Raw genomic sequence first — 21,113 nt, forward strand, 5'->3', positions numbered from 1 at the left:
CTTACTTAAGCCAAAGGAATGACTAATTCCTTGTCTGTTTAATGAGAATAAATTACTTATGGCTAGAGTCCACCTAGGGTAATGTTAAAAAGTCAGTAGAGAGTTCCTAAGAATGGGATCTATTGAGTCAGCCCCTGGCACCTGCCTCCTTCAGGTGTCATTGAGGAAGATTGCCCATCATATCACACCCCAGGGCCAACTTTGGTCCCACATGGGACTCTTCCTGTGGACTCTAAAACAGACTGGCGATGCTGGCGCAGTGCTTTCAAATCCCAGCTGAGCTCTGGTAGTTTGATTCCAACTTCTCTCACTCTCCTTTTCTTTTCTTTTTTCTTTTTCTTTTTTATTATGCTTCAATCTGTATTCAGCACAATCAGTTTCTTTTCTGGGTATGGATAGGATTTTTCGTCATAAGTCTTTCAGATTAGTGGTGAATCATTGTACTACTGAGAATAGCAAAATCATTTACAGCTGGTCATCCTGGAACATTTTATTACTTTGTACACGGTACATCTCACTTTGTTTGAGTTCATAGAGTACTTTCCAAGTTTTTTTTCTGAGAGCATCCTGCTCCTCATTTCCCACAGAACAATAATATTCCATGACAGTCACATATTCCAATTTATTCAGCCATTTCCCAATTGATGGGCATCCTTTCACTCTCTTTTTCTAGGGGAGCTCCTTGACTATTCTTTGGTAATAGAGGCTGGGAGGTATAACTTCAGAATATTTATCTACCTTTTTTGTTCTCTTGGATAGTAAATAAATGTTATAACTAAGGAAAATATTCCCAGGACCATTGGGAGCTGTAAACTCAGAAAAGTGACAGAGAAGTTTCTTGAGGCAATTAAGTAGCACAGTAGATAGAACATTGAGCTTGGAGTTAAGAAGATATGAGTTTAAATTCAGCCTCAGACACTAGTTGTATGATCCTGGGCAACTTACCTCAGTTTCCTCATCTGTAAAAATGGCCATAATAATAATAACATACCTACATCACAGGCTTCAGGATTAAATGAAATAATAAGTGCAAATTTTAAACATTATAAACACTAGCTATTATTATTACTAAGGAGAAGAAATACAAAAACTGATTCTGTTTGATTGGACAAAAGGAGGATATGAAAGATTGAATCCTATTTACTCCTATAGCTATGTCAGAAACATGAATTCTAATAAAGTTCCGATGTTTAAAGCTGTAATAAATGCTGACAGGCATCAAATCCTGACTTACTTGTGGTCACAGAGATAATAAGTGTCTGAGACAGAATTTGAATCCAGATCTTTTTATTCTAGAGGTCTTTCAAGTACATGATGCTGTCTCTAGTATTGAAGCAAATCCATCTAAGTTCAGAGATCTCTTTTTACTAATTTCATTATAAGACTTTTCACTTTAAAGAAGAGACCTGTGATATCTTTGGATCTCAGTTGTAGTTTTGGTTTAAACTAGTGATTTTATGGGTCAAGGACTCGAGTACTCAAAGGGAAAATTACCTCTTGTAAGGTAGCTTGATATTATAGTCTTAGATTGTTGGGACACTGTGAGATTAATACGCAATGTATTTTAAGAGGCAAGACTTGAACCCATCACTTCTTGGCTTTGGAGCCAGTCTTCTATCTACTATGTCAAGCTACCTCTTAAGACAAATTTCAAAAAGAAAGATCAGTGTAAAGAGGATTTTGTGTGTGGTCCCAAGGGCTTTATGGAGGTTGTGGGCAATGAATTGTGCCTTGAAAGAGTACCTCAACATATGGTGATGGTAAAACATTCACAAAAAAAGAATGGAGTGAAGAAAAAAGGACAAAGGACATAAAAGGATAGATCACAAGGGGAATGGAGAGTTGTTTAATTTGTCTGTGGAAGGAAATAATATGAAATGATACTGAAAAAAGAGATTAAAATCAGAGCATGGATGTCAAAATCAGTTTAAGCTCCTGAATTGCAGGGGCCTCTCATTGTGAAGACTGAGTTAGCTCCCTGGACACCTTAGAATCAGCTGGAGTCAGGATAAGCAAAAGTCCTTGGTCTTTATTCTTGGTCTTTAGGGGTAAACAGTAATTAAGCTCAACTCAAGCCCACAAACTACCATTCACTACTATAAACTGTGTTATCATAAATTATCATAAACTATTATAGGATATTATAGGATATTGAATTGGATGGAAGTAGGATCTCCACAACCTCCTTTCTTCTCTTCTCCCACCAAAGTGACTCTGCCTTGTCTTACTCCATCCCCTAATGCTTACCACAATTCTCTGTATACACCAAAAGATTGAACCAGCGTAGAATAGTGGGAAGGGCTATTTTCCAGCATATGCTAATAGAGAATTGTCCAATTGGTAATTAGCCTTACGTGCTCTATTGTCCCACCTCAGTGCATCAACTCAGATTTTCAGCCCTTTACACCTCATGTTTCAAGATTTGGAGGAAGAGGTCCCAGCCCAGGGGACAGAAGGAATGGACAGAGGCAGGAGGAGAGGCATGGAAATAACAGCTAGCATAGCGCTTTCCATGGATTCTTACAATTCTGCAAAATAGTTATTATTGTTATCTCCATTTTATAGATGAAGAAACTGAGGCAAACAGAAATTAAGAAGTACCAGATTTGGGCTCAAGTTTTTCTGGTCCCAAGTTCAGGACTCGATCTATTGTACCACCATCTAGCTGCCTACAAAGAAGCTTTTGAAAAGCAGGAGTGATCCCTTTGATAATTTCTTGAGACATTTGGACAAAAAGAGATGTCTGGGAGTTGTCAGTGTAGTTTTTATTAGGGCATACATTTGTAGGCATGGAGTTTTGAAAATGTGGCTAGTGGCCAACCAAACTTGTGACTGAGTGAAGATGATGGTCTCTAGTTGAGAATGGATCCAGAGGTGAGGCTCATAATCTATCGTTTTCCTTCCAGGGACCAGAGACCTGAAGCCTCTACAAGAAGACACTCCTCAGCTGATGAGGACACACAGTGATGTTGGGGTTCGGCGCCGTGGCAACGTGCGCACCCCAAGTGACCAACGGCGCATCAAGCGGCACCGTTTCTCCATCAATGGCCACTACTACAACCATAAGGTAGAGTGGAAGGGTGGACAGAGAGAGGGGAGTTGTATCTTCTCTTAAGACATGGGGTAGCTATAGTCAGGGCTGTGGGTAGGTGGTCCTCTTCAAAGGAAGAAGGGCATGGGGTGGGATAGAACATCTTGGGGAGGAGACATACTGACTTCCTGAATTTTAGGCTGGTGGGATAGTTAGGAGCAGATGTAACTACTGATCAGGTGCCTTCCACAAGGTCTCAGGAATGAAACTGGCCCTAATTTTGACAGCCATACTTGCAGAAATCTCTAGTTTACTGATAATTGGGCATATTTAGTAGGGCATCCTCCAAAACCACCAGTACCTGTAAAACCCACCTTTACATGTTATCCCTTTGTACCAATCCCTCTACAGGATAAGGGTTTATGGAGGGACACATATGGCATAAATAAAGTGAAAAAGGCAGTGAAGGGCAAATGATTCAGAATTGAGAGTCAGCCCCTTTTATTCTCTCTATTAAAAAAAATACTGCCCAAGAAGCCCACCTTATGGTAAAGGGCCACAGAATGGTGTATTTTATAGTCAAAAGAGAAGGATGGTCAACAAATCCCTAGTCGCCACTAGGAAGGGATATTAAAGTTAGTGTTTCTAGGGCTCTGTAGAGCTCCTATAAAAAGCAAGCCACATAGGGAATCTGGGTTTCCAGAATGAATGAAGCTTCTGTAGTTTCTCTGTTAAACAGTCTGGAGATTTCTCCCTCCAGGATGCGACAGTAGGGAGAAGCAGCAGTCTGCCTAGCCATTTGTCTGTATCACAAACATTTAAATTTCAAGGTGGTCTCTTGATGTCTCTTAGGCTTGACCTGGTTCCCCTGACTCTGTGGGAGGGCAGAGGGGTTGCCCAGAAAGCCCTGGTCAATAGACCATTGCCTCAAGATTCTAGAGTTTTTTTCTTCCTCCTCTTCCTCTTCTTCCTTCTCCTCCTCCTCCTCCTCTTCCTCTTCCTCCTCTTCCTCTTGCTCCTTCTCCTCCTTCTCCCATCAGGGGACTCTAATGAGAACTGTAATAATGTATTCTTCTGTTGGTAGACATCTGTGTTCACCCCAGCCTATGGTTCCATCACCAATGTCAGGATTAACAGCACCATGACAACGCCTCAGGTCCTTAAGCTCCTACTCAATAAATTTAAGGTAAGTGGTCTTCAAGAATTGCCCTGACCAGCAGCCTCTGGGCAATAGTCGATGGCTGATAGTATATGTGCAGAATAAGGTTACTGGGATGATTTTAGCATGTATTATGGTAGTGGTAAGTTTGCCAAGAGAAAGATACCCATGGGTAGAGTCAGGACAATAGCCAAACGGCTTCTCTAAAGGCAGGGAGAGTGGAATCCATAGGTGAGAGATTAGAGAGTCAAAACATTGTGATTTGACACTAGATTCTAATCTAGAAAGAAAGGAAGCAAGCATTTATTAAAACCCCATGACAAACCCTATGCTAAGTGCTTTACAATTATTATCTTATTTGATCACACCCTTATGAGGGAGGTATTGTTATGAGCCCTACTTTGCTGTTGAGGAAACAGAGGCAAACAGTTTCACTGACTTGCTAGGATCACAAAACCGAGGTTGGATTTGAACCCAAGTGTGCCTTACTGAGTTCAATGCTGGCCTTGGGACACTTTTTAGCTGTGTGATCCTGGGCAAGTCCCCAGGAGGGAAAGAGGAGAGGTGAAGTGAGGGAGGGGAAGAGAGAGACATATTTAGCTACTTCATAGATGTAATGATCCAGCAAAGGAGACAGAGGGGCAATTGGCCATATAGAAGGAGAAATTGAAAACACAGAGAAGAAAGTTATTAGAAGAGGGCGAATAATAGTGTCAAATCCAGCAGATAGGCTAAGAAGGATGAGAATGGAGAAAAGAATATCAGATTTGATGATTGCAGGATCACTTTGAGTGATGAGATTGGAATCCAGATTGCAGAGTTGAGGAGTGAGAGGAGAGGAAGTATACAGAGAGCTTTTTTCAAGGAATACACCTGTAGAAATGGAGAAAAACTATAGTACAGTATACAAGTATAGCTTGAGAGGATGATAGAATCTAGTAAAGATTTTTAAAGATGGGTATATTTGAAGGCAGTAGGAAAAATATAGTTGATAAGGAAAAGTGGATGATTGAGGTTGGAGAATATAGGAGGGGGGATGAGATCAAGTATACAAGTAGATGAGATAACTGTCAGACTGGGGGAAAGGAGAGAATAGGGAAATGATATTAAGGGTTTTTGACATGAAGAGAATAGAAGAAGAGGGAATTCAAATTAAATGGTTTCATAAAAAAAAAAACTAACAGTACATGATATGTTCTTAAGTACATGATGTTTGATTAACAACCCTTCTTGATAACATTTGCTTTGTTTCTAGATTGAGAATTCTGCTGAGGAATTTGCTTTATATATCGTTCATACTAGTGGAGGTAAGCTTGAAAATGTTTGTAATTCAACTTTTTAAAAGTAGCATTTCTTACTTTGTTAATTATTACTTATAGATGACTTTTTACATAAGATTATATCCAAGCCCTTACTTAGGGACTTGTCTTTTTGAGCTCTTTGGTGGGAACAAGTCTTTGTTCTATATTTGTAGATCTGACCATGTTACTTCAAAGTAACTCAAAGTAGCTCAAAGATTTTAAGCCAGAGAAGCAGCCCTAGTGAAAGACAGCTGGAGATGCCATCCAAGCTCCAGGCCCCAGGCTCCTGGCTATAGAACGGCTTAGGATTCTAGAGTAGAAGTTTAGAGAAAAGGTAATGTGGGAGGACAAGCTCTCTGCAGGACTTCCACCTTGCACCCCCTACTTTTCTGTTACCCAGAGAATTGTACCTTGTCCAAAAGAGGAGGAAAATGTGGGAGAATGACAACAGTGGGCTTGATCAGCCTGGTCAGAAAACTAGACTGCCCTGTTAGCTTCTAGGTAAAGCTCCCACTCTGTTCTTTAGAATTTAAGATCCTCCCCATTTTGGTCCTCTCTTAACTTTTCAGCTTTTTCTTGTATTTTCCCCATTCTGTGCAGTCTATAATGCTTCCAAATGGGCAATTCTCTACCCTCCTTCCTCCAAACAGGAGTAGTGTTTTCCCATCTCTGTGCCTTTGCTCAGGCTATACCCTATAAATGGAATGTCATTTTTTCTTTGTCTGTTTTTCCATGTTAAATTCCTCCAACTTATATCCCAGCCCTCAGGATCACAGGGTCATAGAATCTCACAGAATTTCACAGAATCAGAAAGATCATCAGAAGACGTATAATCCAGCCCATATATAAGTTAGTATTTATAAAGTACTTTATATAAGTTATTTTATTTGATTTTTGGAATATAACTCTCCAACATTGTATATTCTAGCTACTTGTGTATGAATTTTTATCTCCTATATAAATTTCTTAAAGGTTTTGTGTTTTCCCCAGCGTTTAACATATACAAGGCACTTGAGAAATGTTTATTGAAATGGATTGAGTTTGATTTTGGAAAATAGCCCAAACTTCCTAGGAATGAAATCTGGTAATCAAGCTGGGGAAGAACATTTGGGATTAGATGTAAAATTATGATTATAAAGTATTGGGACTGATTTTTTTTGTATGCCTCATAGAAAATCTTTGAGGACAGTGGCTAACAAGGAATGGAACATTTTGAACCTGGTAGCATCAATGGAGTATACTTTTTTTTATTTTAATCACAGAATTTCACAGAATCAGAAGGGATTACCTTTTTTCCACAGATTACCCCGGGGATTGCCAGAATCCCCTTTGGATATTTAAATAGGGGAGCGAGATCCTAGGGACAGAACTCTGGATTTAGTGTCAGAGGGCATGAGTTGGAATCCCAACTCTACACTTGTTTTTTTTTGTTTGTTTGTTTGTTTGTTTGTTTTTGCTTTAATTTTCATCTGTACAACTGTAGGTTGGATGGTGAGTTTCTTACATTTCTAAGAACCTTTGGTTATATGTCATTGTTTTATAAGTCAAGTCAGTGAGCATTAATTAAGTGCTTGCTGTATGTCACGTACCATGCAAAGTATTAGAGATATAAAAATTGATTAAAAAACATCCTTCATGTTCAAGGAACTCACAATCTAATGGAAAAGACATTAAGTACATAGAAAATATAGACCAAATAGATAGAAGGAATCTCAGAGATTAAACAGAAAGAAAATATAGACCAAATAGATGGAAGGAATTTCAGAAATTAAACTGACTACTTCATAGTCAGATTATTACATTAGCTAATAATGATGATAATAGATAATGTTTATATATTACTTTAAAATTACAAGGCACTTTATACATATGATCTCATTTGATACTCATAACAACACAATGGAGTTGGTGCTATTATAATCCCCATTTTGTTGTTGTTCACTCATTTCTTTTCATGACCCCATTTGGGATGCTCTTCGTAAAGAGACTGGAATGTTTGCCATTTTCTCTTCCAGCTCATTTTACAGATGAGGAAACTGAGGCAAATAGAGTACGTGACTTGCCCAGGGCCAGGCCCAGATTGTCCTAAGTCGGCATGAATACCCCAGAGTCAAAGTTAGCTATGGGAGTATGAGAGAGAGTGATACCAAAGTGAGAAACTTTGTGCTCAGAGGGCTGACTGGCCTGTGATTATCTGTTCCAGAGAAACAGAAGCTAAAGGTCACAGATTACCCCCTGATTGCCAGGATCCTCCAAGGCCCGTGCGAACAGGTCTCCAAAGTCTTCCTCATGGAGAAGGACCAAGTGGAAGAGGTCACCTATGATGTGAGTTACCTTTGCACAGGCCATCGGTCTCTGCAGTGTTGTGGGCTCGTGTTTCATGCCCAGGTTTATGCAGCCATGTGTTCCCGACTATCTCCTCCCTCCCCTTCTCGTAATATCTGTAAGTTAGGTAGCTCGCAGGGCTGAAGACTAGAGGAGAAGAGGGAATCAGGCAGGAGTATATAGGATAGAAGAGTTGTTTTAGAAAGAATCACAGAATTCAAACTGGAACGGATCCTTGAGGCTCACAAGTCTAATGACTTGTAACTGGGATCAAAAGAAGTTGTTATTTGCCCAGTGTCACTTAAACAACAAATAGTAAAGCCAGGATTTGATACAGGACTTTTGATTTCAGAATCTTCTCCCTACCACATTATCACCTTATGAAGGAAATTAGAACAATTCTTCCCATCTACCACTGTGGTTGATGAAAAAAAATGGAGAGAAGAAGAAAGGGTAGGGAGGCATTTAAAGGCCATCTCTTGCTTAAAAGTGGGAGAATAGATTTAAAGTCAGCAAAAGATGAGTGTATACATATACATATATAATAATATTATATACACAAACATACTCCCATATATGTGTTGTATATATAGACACCCCCATATGTGGGTATACATATATATTATATGCACAGTGCAAAGAGACAGGTGCTGTATATACACACACTGTATTTGTGTGCACACATATATAATATATATCACACATATATGTGCTGCATATATACTGCATAATATATACGTGCACACCTATATGTGTGCATCCATTTATGCACAAACAATATTGTATCGATACACACATATCTGTGCTGTATATACATATACACACAATGTGTTCTATACATACACACATGCATACCTATGTGTGTGTACATGCATATACATACATACACACATGTGTATACATATATAATCTATACACTCATGCAGGTGATATATATATATATATATATACCTCTATTCACCTACCCACATACACATACATTACATATATATACACACAAACGTATGTGTATAATGTAGATATACTATATGATGAGCATTGCATATACACTTAGTCTGTATATGTACATACTATATAGAACACACACATATATATACATCCATGAGTGTATACCACATACATATATTATATATATACTCACAACCCCCCTCATATATATATTATTATATATATATATATATATACATATATTATACAAATCCATTTCCATATATGTATATTATGTGCACACACACACATATACCAGTTCTCTAAGGAAGGGTTGTTCCCAAGGACTAAAAGTCCTTTTACCCGCTGCATTTGGGCTTTTAAACAAGCCCTCCCCAACACTGTTAGCAGCCTCCCTCCTGAGCAGAAGGAGCCGAGACCAGGCTGTGCTTTGGGGTTGGGGTCGGGGCCTGCTGAGGAGAGCAGCCCTCGGGCTCTGGGACAGGCTCCCTCGCCTCTCTCTGCGTGTTTCTCACGTAATTCCATGTAACTGGCTTCCCTCTGCCAGACCCTTTGGCACTAGGCGATCTCTAAGTCCTTCCAGATCTCCCTTGTTGGAGTAGAGGAACTGCCGGTTCTCCCGGGAGCACGGCTTGTCCCATGGGGTGGGTGGCCCCAGGGCTCGATGTGTCAGCTCCCGTGGAGCTGTCAAGCGCTCAGAGAATGAGGAGCAGAGCAGAAGTCAGTTTACGTGCAGTTTTTCCTTCTGAGAGGTTTCACTCTGCTGGCCTGTCAGGGGCAGGACTGGGCCCTGGGGGTCCATCTTCTTGGCAGGGATCCACGGCCAGCGCAGGGGAATGTTCATCGTCTGGCTGATGAAAGAACCCAAGGCAATGTGGGCCTGATGACGAGTTTGGCTCATGGGGATGCTTTTGGAAAATAGCTGGCTTTTGCCCCCTGGTGTCCATCCTGAGGCATAGAAGCAGAAAACTTCCTAGAGCTGACCTTCACCTGTTTACCTTCCTTTGTCTTTTGGGGATTCCCCTGAAATCCCTTTCTGAATCTTCATGGTAGCAGGGAGGGGGCTCGGGGCTCTCGAAAGCCATGCTCTGATAAACTCCTCCACACTGGACAGATATCCACTATGGGCCTCAGATGGACTATGTATTGATTGTGGAAGGACCAGCCTGACTCAGGCAGGCCACAGGATAATGGCCACATCAATTCATGATATTTTCTACTAAGGTTTATTTAAGGGGTGGGGGTGGAGAGGCAGAGAGAAGGACTCCAGTTTTTTTAGTGGGGAGGATGTTCTCGAAGTTGAGTTGTGGTAGAAAGAGCATGGGATTTGGAAGGGCTGGCTTCCGGGCTTTGCTATGCTGATTTACAATATGACTTTAAGCAAATTTCTTCCCTGCTCCAGGTTTCATTTCACTCATGTATAAAATGAGGGGATTGGATTGAATGGTCTCTATAGTCCTTTCTAGCTCTAAATCGGATGAACCTATGAAATCCCAGATTTTTCAAGTGTTAGGATTCTACTTGGGAACTTGGATGGGGTTGAGTTGTCCCTCATCCCTCAGGCCATACTTTGTTGTCATAGAATGGGAGGTGATCAAAGTACACGGTGTTCTTCCTCAGAGTGACACCCAGCTCTTAGTTTATGTTTCACAAAGATCAAGCAATTCCTGCCTTTAGGATCCTACATTCTATTATAACCCCATGAGAGCTAAGCAGATGTTACTCAAAATTTATCATAGTTAAAAAAAATTTATTTTCCTGTGACCAACCACAATGAATCCCTTTAACTCTGAGAAAACATACTATGTCACTGAGCACAAGATGAACCAAAAATAAACTAGGATGTTCCAGACAATCCATTGTCACAAAGGTGACTCAGTCTTGGGAGGAATCAGCCTCCCGCACAGGTAATAAGTGTTTACAAGGATTCCTGGATTCCTGTTATCTTTATTGCCCCTCATCCCATCCCTGAGAGAGAACTTTTGCTCCACCTTCAGAGAGATGACAGCCTGATTAAGGGATACTATGTTTTGTGTTTTCCTGTCTCGCCATCAGCAATTTGGAGGAAGATGCTTTGCTTTCATTTCAGAGTCAATGAGTCAAAAGAGAAATAAGGTACAAGATCAGGGTCTGTGACAGCATAATGGAAGGGCAGTAGCTTGAATCTGAAGTCTAAGAGGTGCTAAAAAGATTAGGAAGACTAAAGCAATTTGTTTAAACATTGGGAGGAAGTCAGCCCAAGGGAATTTAGGACTAAGGTGTTAACTGAGAAATTTTCCTTGTCAGATTTATCTCCTCCTCCCCTTCTTTCCCTTTCACCTTTCCTACCCATTCAATCATGTCTGATTGACCATGCTGTCTATGGGATTTTCTTGACAAAGATATTGGAATGGTTTTCCATTTCCTTTTTTCTAGTGGATTAAGGTAAATTGAGATTAAGTGACTTGCCTAGGGTCAAAGACCGACTGATTATCTGAAACTAGATTTGAATTTGGCAAGATAAGTCTTTCTGACTTCAAGCCCAGTGCTCTATCCACAGAGCCACCTAGCTGCTTCCTCTTCCTACTCTTATATTCTTCCTTTGTTTTTGACTCCTCCACACAGGTGGCCCAGTACATAAAATTTGAAATGCCAGTCCTGAAGAGCTTCATTCAAAAACTCAAAGAGGAAGAAGACCGAGAAGTAAAGAAACTAATGCGCAAGTGAGTGCTTGGCCCCTCTGGGATGAGGGGTGCTTTGATTCAGTGCTCTGTGGCCATGTGCACTTTCCAGGACAGGTTTTGGGATGGCAAGGGCCTGGAGGTGTCTGAGGACACTCCTTGACAGGAAAAATATATTCATTGAGATTTATTAATTATAACAGTACCATGATTCACCATAAATATATGATAATTTACATTATTGTGTTAGTTTAAGTTCTCCAAACATTTTTCCCTCAAGAATCTTGGGAAGTGGTTCATTTGTCATAATCCTCATTTTAAGCTTTTTTCTCACTCTTAATGGATCAATGCCCCATTTGAGGCAGATGTTCCTTCCACAAGCCACCCATACCTATACCATTCTTAGCCTATGCCAGTCATTGCTTCTTTCCCAGAGATTCTTCCCAACATGCTGAAGGCCTTCCTCAATAATATCCTGGGATCCTAAAGAAAAGATTCAGAATTGGGAGGGATAAAGCACCATTTAGGATCTGAGCCCAAATTTTGCTCTTTTGACTCTAAGACAAATACCTTTCCCCCTTATCATGATCTGGTTTTAGTTTATTCCCTCTGCTTACTTTAATCTGGGTATCTTAGGTTTTAACTATAAGACGAATGACCTTTTAAAACTCTGACTGGGCTCTCCAGACACAAAAGAGAGACTGAAATGCAAGAATTTCTATTTCTCATCTCAGTTTATCCCTTCCATTTAATTTGTTAGGGTTCTCTCTTATCCCCTTCTCCTATCTCCCAGCATCAAATTCCCCATCTTCCAGAATGGGCCGTCTTCATCTTGATGCAGGTTTTAGCATAGATCTGTGTCAAGAATGAGTGACTAGTCTTAATGTTCATTTTCCAGGCTTGCCTTCCATGTGCCCATCTAAAATAATCTTGTCCATTCTTGTCCATGACTGCATTAATTAAAGAACTGAGCCCCCAGCAATGAATGTCTCTTTCCCTGGAATGATTAACAAGCAAGAGTGGGGGGTGTGTATGTGGAAATGTAATGAAGGGAAAGATCTTGGGGGAAGGAGGAAAATCCCCTGAGTCAGGAATTCCACATGCCAGGAGTTAAGCTGTTTTAATAAGCAGTTAGGTAGGAGCAGGGATGCAGATCATAGCAGCAAACAAAGCTGATTCCTCCCAGAACTGAGTCACCTTTGTGAGACTGGATTGTCTGGAACATCTTAGTTTATTTCTGGTTCATCTTGTGCCCAGTCATACATTCAATGTAGTGTGTTTGTTCAAAGGCCAGACTAGCAAAGGACTGAGGAACTCATCATCTTGTGGGTCACAGGGCAATATTTTGTTTTAGTCATAGTAGCTCTTGAATAACATCTGCTTAAGTCTAGTGAAGTTATGATAAAATGTAGGCTTCTTGAGGGAAGGGATTATTTTATCTTTGTTTTACTGTGTCTACTAGTGCCTAACATAGTGTGTAGAACAAAAGGGTATTAATAAAGCACTACTGATTGACTGACTTATTATAATGATATTAGTGGAGGGGATACTACCCCACACTGATGAAATCTGGCATGTCTTTGATGCCTTACAATGTTGTCTTTGTCAAAGGGTTGCTTTAGACCGATGGTTCTCAAAAGTGTGGGCTGCCATCCTTAAGACTCTAATAGGGAGTCATAACTATTTTCATAATAATACTAATATATTATTATACTATATACAACATTAATACTGTATACAATAATACATAATAATACATTTTGATTTTTAATATGAGCAACATCAGTAGACAGAACTCATATCAACAAAAGCCCAGGGAACAAAGAGACTATTTTTTTAAAAATATTAAGGAGTCCAGAATCCCCCAAATTTGAGAACTGTTCAACTAGACCTTCTTATAGTGAACTGCTGATTACAATATATTTCAGAAATGTCAGGAATGGAAGGGAATCTTAGAAATCATCTGTTTCAGGCATTCTTCACCGGGAATCTGTGAACTTTTTTCCCCAATGTTTGTTAGCTTTATTTTATTTTTTATTAAAGCTTTGTATTTTTCAAAACATATGCATGGACAATTCTTCAACATTAGCCCTTGCAAAACCCTGTGCTCTAATTCTCCCCTCCTTCCCTCATGCCCTCCCCTAGATGGCAAGTAGTTCAATATATGTTAAACATGGTAGAAATACATGTTAAATCCAATATATATATACACACATATTTATACAATTATCCTGCTGCACAAGAAAAAAAGAGAAGCAAAATAAAATGCAACCAAACAACAAGAAGAGTGAAAATGCTATGTTGTGAACCACACTGTTCCCTCAGTCCTCTCTCTGGGTGTAAATGGTTCTCTTCATCACTGAATAATTAGAACTGGTTTGAATCATCTCATTGTTGAAGAGAGTCATGTCTATCAGAATTGACCATCGTATAATCTTGTTCTTGCCGTGTATAATGATCTCCTGGTTCTGCTCATTTGTGAACTTGTTTTTAAGGATATTTTAATAAGTATATTCTAGTATAAGTGGTTTCCTTGGTGACCCTGTGTATTTTGTTTAATGTATTTAATAATATGATCCTGAGGAGTCTGTGGACTTCCTCATATTGGCCATAGGGATCCATGATACAAAAATAGTTAAAAATATCCAATTTATCTCAAAATCTTGGAGAGGACAGTCCTAGAGTCAGAAGGACCTGAATTTAAATGTGACCTAAGAGACTTACTTAGCTGCCTTATCCTGAGCAAATCACTTAATTATTGTTTGCCTCCGTTTCCTCACCTGTAAAATGGCAAGAATGGACAAGATTATTTTAGATGGGCACATGGAATAACTGCATCTATACTGAGTGAAACGAGCAGAGCCAGGAGATCATTATATACTTCAACAACAATACTATATGATGACCAATTCTGATGGACCTGGCCATCCTCAGCAATGAGATGAACCAAATCAGTTCCAATGGAGCAGTAATGAACTGAACCAGCTACATCCAGCGAAAGAATTCTGGGAGATGACTAAGAACCATTACATTGAATTCCCAATTCCTATATTTTTGCCTGCCTGCATTTTGGATTTCCTTCACAGGCTAATTGTACAATATTTCAGAGTCCGATTCTTTTTGTACAGCAAAATAACGGTTTGGTCACGTATACTTATTGTGTATCTAATTTATACTTTAATATATTTAACATCTACTGGTCATCCTGCCATCTAGGGGAAAGGGTGGGGAGGAGGGGAAAAATTGGAACAAAAGGTTTGGCAATTGTCAGTGTTGTAAAATTATCCATATATATAACTTGTAAATAAAAAGCTATTAAAAATAATAATAATAACTGCATCTACTTCCCAGTGTTTTGAGGATAAAGTGAGATAATATCTGTAAAATGTTTCTCAAATTGTAAAATGGCATGGAAATGCTCATTATTATTATTTTACAGATTAAAAACCCTAAGGTTCAGGAAAATTGGAATTATTTGCTTGTGGCCTCCCAGAATCATTGTCAAAGTGTGGGATTTGAACCAGGTTTTTAGACCTCAAATCTGATTCTCTTTCTACTTCATAAAGAAATTAAACTCTAATTTGTCTTTAAGGTCCCATCCTAATTTGAATACTAGTAAAGGCACCTGCACAGATTCACAAATCATGTTACCTACCAACTCTCTTTGGAAATTTAGGGATTAATTGAATTTAGCATTTTGCAGATCACTGATGCCTCATGTTTAATTCCTTTTCACAGATACACAGTGCTCAGATTAATGATTGAACAGAGGTTAGAGGAGATAGCAGAAAGCCCAGCAACAATCTAAGCAGCCAGGTTGTGGCACTTCTGGAAACAGATGAGTCTTAAGCCTTTGCTTATATGAAGAAATCCTAAGATGGAGAAGGATGGAGGCCTCCTGATGGACCTTATAAACCCCTTCCCCCAACCTGGAACTTTTTGAATACAAGTTACTCTCCTCATCTTGGACCTGGAAGCAGACACACCAGCAGACAACTCTTGGATACTCTTAATTATTGCCTCTTTTTCTTCTCTGGGGGAGAATCTTGATTTATGGTGTCTAGAGGACTTCATTATGTGTATGTTTGTGGTATGTGTATGTATGTGCATTTGTGCACTTGTATGAGAGGGCTTGTATGTGTGTGCTTGGGAGTGGTGGAGGAAGAGGGAGGAAGAGAGAAGTATATGTATATTTGTGGGGAAATTGGGAAAGGATCTCTTTTTGAATATTCAGAGTATTTTCACATGCAATTTAAAAATTCCAAACAACCAGCAACTGGGCCATGAATCTGGTAGAAATGAATGCTTCAGACCAAGATGATGTGTTCTGATAGATAATAAGGGCCAGGGCCCCAGGATTAGTTAGGGCTCTTGATTAGAGGGGCTAGTTGTTCAGAGGCCATGGTTCCTACTGCTCTCCTTTTAAATGATGCTACCATTTGGGAATTACATTTTAGTATTTAAAGATGATTTGTTGTCTTTACAAAGAACAGGAGGAAGTGTTGAAAACCACATAGGTAGCCATGTATCAGGATTCAAATCCAGGTTGAATGGCTCAAAACTCCATAGTTCTTTTCATAACTTTTCACAATTGCCTCTCCAATAAGGGAGTAGCTGAGGTTGGGATCTCCAGCTAGATCTAACAAACATGCAAAAATTAGCTAATGAACAAATCTTTGCAGGATTTCCTTTAAATTTAAATGTTTTCAATTAAAAATATATTTCCTATACCTCCTACTCTCATTTCATTAAAAAGAAAAGAAAAACAAAATCTTTGTAACAAATATATAATCAAGAAAACCAATTCCCACACTGACAAGTTCTGAAAAATATTTCATTTTGTACACTGAACTCACCACCTGTAGCATTCTTTACAAAACTCTTTTTGAAAAGAATGAGTCAGTGACCATACTCCTGGTATGTCTGAAAGAACCAGGCAGAGGTTAACAGAGCTGGACAATGCGGCTGCCCATTTGACCACTGGTGTGACCCTTCACTTCGGGCTTGTTGCTTGGCAATTTTGTCTTTCCTGAAAACAAAAATGTCTGGAATGCATTATGGTGGTGATCCTAAATATGAAAAGAATTCTCTTTCCCTGCAATCAATCCACAGTTTTTACTGGGTCTTTGTGTAAATCAAGGAATGAACTAGCACAATCCTGCCTCCTCAGTAAGAAGGGCTTACTCATAACTTTTAGATGCCAACCCCCATTTTTTAGCAGGACCTTGAATCTTATAGCTAGACAAATAGAACAGACAGAGTACATGTGAACAAATAGAATTTGGAGCAAAATATGACCTGCTTGTTCCTCTTTGAGATTTCTCAAACTGGAGCGTTTTTTGAAATCACCGGTAGCATTATCAGTGCTTACATCACCAAGGTAGGACTCAAAGTTACTGAGCCTAGAGAGCTTGTCCTTACAGGTAAATATAAAATCATAGACTTAGAGTGAGAAGCTCATTATTAGGGCCATCAAGTCTAATTCCTTCATTTCATAGATGAAGAAATTGAGATTCAAAGAGATTAGGATTTGCTTAAAGTCACATGAATAGTAAGTGGCAAAACTAGAATTTGAACTCAGATTCTTTGATTCCAAATTCAGCACCCTTTCCACTTAGCATGCTAAGAAGTATGAGGGGATACCTTGAATCTTCCAGGAATTTAGAATAAAGAAAGAGGGGCACTTTTTAGCCAATCAAGGACTCCCCTCCCCCTTCTCTATTCCATTAGCAAGCTGGAGAACAGGCTAGGCTTCAGTGATAAGAGTGGATACCCTTGCAAAGCCTATTTCCTTTTAGAATATTATCCATGTCACAGTTTCTTGACCTTGGCTTGCTCTGTGCTAAATGGACAGAGTATTTCTATGAGAAAGGGCCTTTAGGGTCCTCCCCCTTGATCCCCAAATAGAAGGTGCTTATTTGCTTTGGGTGAAGGAAGCAGGAGAGGGCTTTGCCTCCTGTCATTCAGGGATCTCTTTGAGCTTTTGAGCTGAAACCACAGGTTTCAAGTGTAAGCTTAATTCTTTTAAAATCATTAAATAGTATTGACAGCACTTACTTGCTTCCCCTTCCCTAGTGATAAAAAAGAAATCCTTCCCTAGCCTTTGTATAGAAAGATAAAATCATATGTATGTGGCTAAGGCAACATTTTAAAATGACACTTGTGTATTTAAAATTTTTGTTGCTCTGTGGGGACTTAGGATAGGATCAAGCCATGGAGCTCATTGAGCCCAATTCTCTCATTTAATATAGGAGGAAAATGGGGCCAAGAAAGGGTTAATTGATCAGACAGGTAGTAACAGAGTTGGGGTTTCTGGGGTTTCAATTCCATCCTTTGGGGGGGTACCAAAAATCTCTCATTCTTTATTCTATAGCATCGCTTCCTCAAAGAATCACAGACTCAAAAGATGGAAGAACTTGGAGCTCATTTCATGATCCCTTCACAAATCAGCTCCCACCAGAATTATTGGAATGTTAAGAAATCCCTAGAATACACAAACTGGTGATGTTTCTTTCCTAAAGAGAAAATTACCAGATTTTAAACTTTTACCTATAATCCAAATTAAAGCAAAATAGAGAATATACAGGAAGGTTTAGAAATGGCCGTGTTTCAAAAGTTCATTTGTAGTTGACTGTAGGAAACAGAACTATTATAATAAGCAGCATTTATGTAATGCTTTCAGGTTTACTAAGTTTTACATGTAAGTCTCTTATTTCATCCTCACAACAACAATCTTAGGAGGTAGGTACTGTTTTTAGTTTTGTTTTACAGATGAGGAAACTAAGGCAGACAGAAGTGAGGTGATTTCTCAAGGCCAGACAGCTAATAAGCTAATAAGCTGAGGCAGCTTTCATAACCTCAAGTCTGTACTATCATTGAATTACCCAGCTCCCAGCCGAGTACCTACAGTACAGCATGATTGTTCAGAATGAGAATTTCCAAGTCTAATGAGACTCTTCTTTTCTTCCTTTTCCCTTTTAAAAATTTCAGTCTTGTGGTTTTATTATTGAGTTTTGGAACTGTTTGAGGACTATCTGGCATCTTTCTGTTTTGAGGAGCAACCAGTATCTTTAGGAAGGACAATTAGCCTGGTGGAAAGAGCATTAACTTTGGACTTTGAATCCTGTTCTTACCATTTAATAACTGTGTGTTCTTAGATCAGCTATGCTCTGACTTCCTTGGCCCCTGTAAATTTTCCCATAGAAGTCAGAAGAATCTAGGTTTATCTATCACTCACCATTATCTATTTTTTTTTTTTTTTTGGACACCACATCTGGGATGCCAAAGTTGTTTGTGATTTAAACTTAGGATCCCATTAGCATTAATTATCATAAACCTTTGGTTGACAAATGATTCCAAATCTCCCCTTGTCCCACCACTCTTCAATTTCCACTTCCCCAAAGTTCCAAAATATGTTTTCTTAGAAACCGAAAGGAGGAGCAGAGGAATAAACACAGAACAGTAAACTTCTCCATTTGATTTGTAAATTGCCCATTTAGAAACTGTCTCAGCCATATTATTCTTGCTGTAGGAAATTGGGCTATCAGTGTTGGCAGATGGCAAAGTGGGGGTGGGGTGGGGAGATGTTTTGAGTCCTGCAAAGAAAGCCAAGCTTTTCCCACCAGTATCCTGTGAATTTTGATGCTTTGAAATGCTAAACTGATTTGTAGGGTTCTGCAGCTGTTTGCTGTGAGCCCTGAAATGTGGTTAAGATAAAAAGCAAGGTTTTTCTCCCCTTTTTTTCTTTTCTCCTGGTTTTTTTAAATCCCTTCCTTTCATTTCTCCCTCTCTTTTTTCTGTTTCTCAGTGCCTGTATGTTTCTTTCTTAAAAGATGATTCAACTTGCTTATAGGCTGATTTAATGAAAAGAAAAAGTCTTGAGCTCAGGTGGCAGATAAGGGACTGGGGCTCTTTCCAAAGGTATTGATGGAAGAAGCACATGATGGTGTTAATCTGTGCTCGCGTCACAGGGGAGGGCCTGTGGTTTGACTTGAATGACCAAGTTTTTAATGGGATGGTCGAAGGGTGGGTATTAAAGAGATCAGGTAACACAAAACAGAATTAATTGTCCATGGCCACACTGTGTAGGGAGATTTTTTTTGCACATTAATAACACTGGACAACGAAGTTTTAACAACTATTAGAGGATGAGGTTGGTGGCTTGGTTACCTGATTGGGTGTTGGAATTGCTCCCTACTTTGTTAAACCATTTTAAGACCATCAGCCCCAGAGTGCAATTGTTCCTTCAAGGTCTATTGATGCCAAAGAGAAAGCTCTTTTATCCCCTCAAGCAGAATTCAACAACAACAACAAAACTCTTGCTTTAGTAACTCAAACTGTGACCTATAAGTACAAACAAAAACCCTGGCATACACATGCTATTCTGTTCTCAGTGATCATTTTCTAAAGGATTAAGGATTTTCTTAATCTTCTGATTGTGACTTAGTTTCAGTGGAGTGGATAGAAGGGGGTGGGTGAAGACTGTCTAGAGAGTTGTAGGTGTTGATGGAAAAAAGCTCCCTTCTGGAAAAAGCTTGGGGCCTTGAAGACATTAGCCATTTGGGAATGATGGCAGAGGACAGACAGTAGGAATTCCTGGTGACCAAATATTGATTATGGGAAGTGGGGTATAGTTAGTGAAAGGGAGAGATTGTCACTTTTTAAAAATTTCTGAGGGAGAAAAAAGAGCTTTGGACTCTTAATTGAAAGTGAATATTTTAAATAAGGTTTTCCATGTAGCATTGTTAGGTCAGATGTTCCCCCTGTGGTGGAGGGGACACTGAGAGCTACTTCCTTTCTCTGAAGAGTAAAGCAAGGCAGAGATGGCAAATTAGGATGTGAGCACAAATTTAAAGTATTTCCAGTAGGACAGTTGTCCAATCTGTAGGCATTTCTGTTTCTAAAGTTGACTTAGAAGTGGTTTCTCATGTCATTAATAATATTTTCCCTGGGCTCTCTCCATTCCTTTCCCCCCTTTAGCTTTGAAAATATCTTTTACTTACCTGTTATTTACACCTCAAAAATGGTACATGAACTTATAAAGTGATACTGCTTTTATTTCATTTTTTGTATTTTAAGCACAAGATTTGACACTGCCTCAGTTGGAAATGAACAGCGAATGTTAATGTAACACATTGAAACAGTCTGAAGCACATGATTTAGTCTTCTTTAAATAAAGCACTTTGTGGAGAATGGTTCATTAGTCTTAGTTCTCCAACATGATCCTGCTTTGATGGTGAATTGGACCTTTGGGAGTGGGTGGTTGGATAGGAGAAAATAGGGAAGAATGATTTTTGTTCCTGTTCATAACCATGGATTTCCTGTGGCCCTGAGGTATTAAACTGGTGGGAATTGGTTTTAAAATCCAAACAATGGTTACTGAATCAAATTAAGGAAGTTAATTAAGCCTTTGATTTGTTGTTGTTCTGGATCTGTGATTTCACTATTGGCGGAGGTTCTCCCAGTAGGGAGGACCCCTTCACTGATACAGGTCTGCTGAGAGGTGACTCAGCTGCTATACGTAGACTGTTGCTTTGGAGACAATGACCAGTTGAAGTGACTTGCCCATGATCAATCAGTAAGTATTTATTAGCCCCCTGCTGTGTGCCAGGCCCTGTGCTGAGCACAGAAGATACAAAGAAAGGACAAAGACTAAAGACAGATCCTGCCTTTGAGGAGCTCACAATCAA

The 21,113-nt window shown here is 39.4% G+C and overlaps 1 protein-coding gene across 3 annotated transcripts in view; it reads left to right on the plus strand.

Annotated features, from left to right (window-relative positions):
- Positions 1 to 20,618, plus strand: part of RASSF2 (Ras association domain family member 2) — a 76,191-nt gene extending 55,573 nt beyond the window's left edge. For all 3 annotated transcript variants that reach the window (XM_023494688.2, XM_012539948.3, XM_012539949.3), the window contains 6 exons: positions 2,907 to 3,067; positions 4,116 to 4,217; positions 5,446 to 5,497; positions 7,695 to 7,816; positions 11,369 to 11,466; positions 15,163 to 20,618. In XM_023494688.2, the coding sequence (XP_023350456.1) occupies positions 2,907 to 3,067; positions 4,116 to 4,217; positions 5,446 to 5,497; positions 7,695 to 7,816; positions 11,369 to 11,466; positions 15,163 to 15,232 (605 nt within the window). In that variant the 3' untranslated portion in view covers positions 15,233 to 20,618. The remainder of the gene's footprint in view (positions 1 to 2,906; positions 3,068 to 4,115; positions 4,218 to 5,445; positions 5,498 to 7,694; positions 7,817 to 11,368; positions 11,467 to 15,162) is intronic.
- The last annotated feature ends 495 nt before the right edge of the window (positions 20,619 to 21,113 follow it).

The sequence above is a fragment of the Sarcophilus harrisii genome, chromosome 2, assembly GCF_902635505.1.
Source record: "Sarcophilus harrisii chromosome 2, mSarHar1.11, whole genome shotgun sequence".
NCBI lineage: Eukaryota > Metazoa > Chordata > Mammalia > Dasyuromorphia > Dasyuridae > Sarcophilus > Sarcophilus harrisii.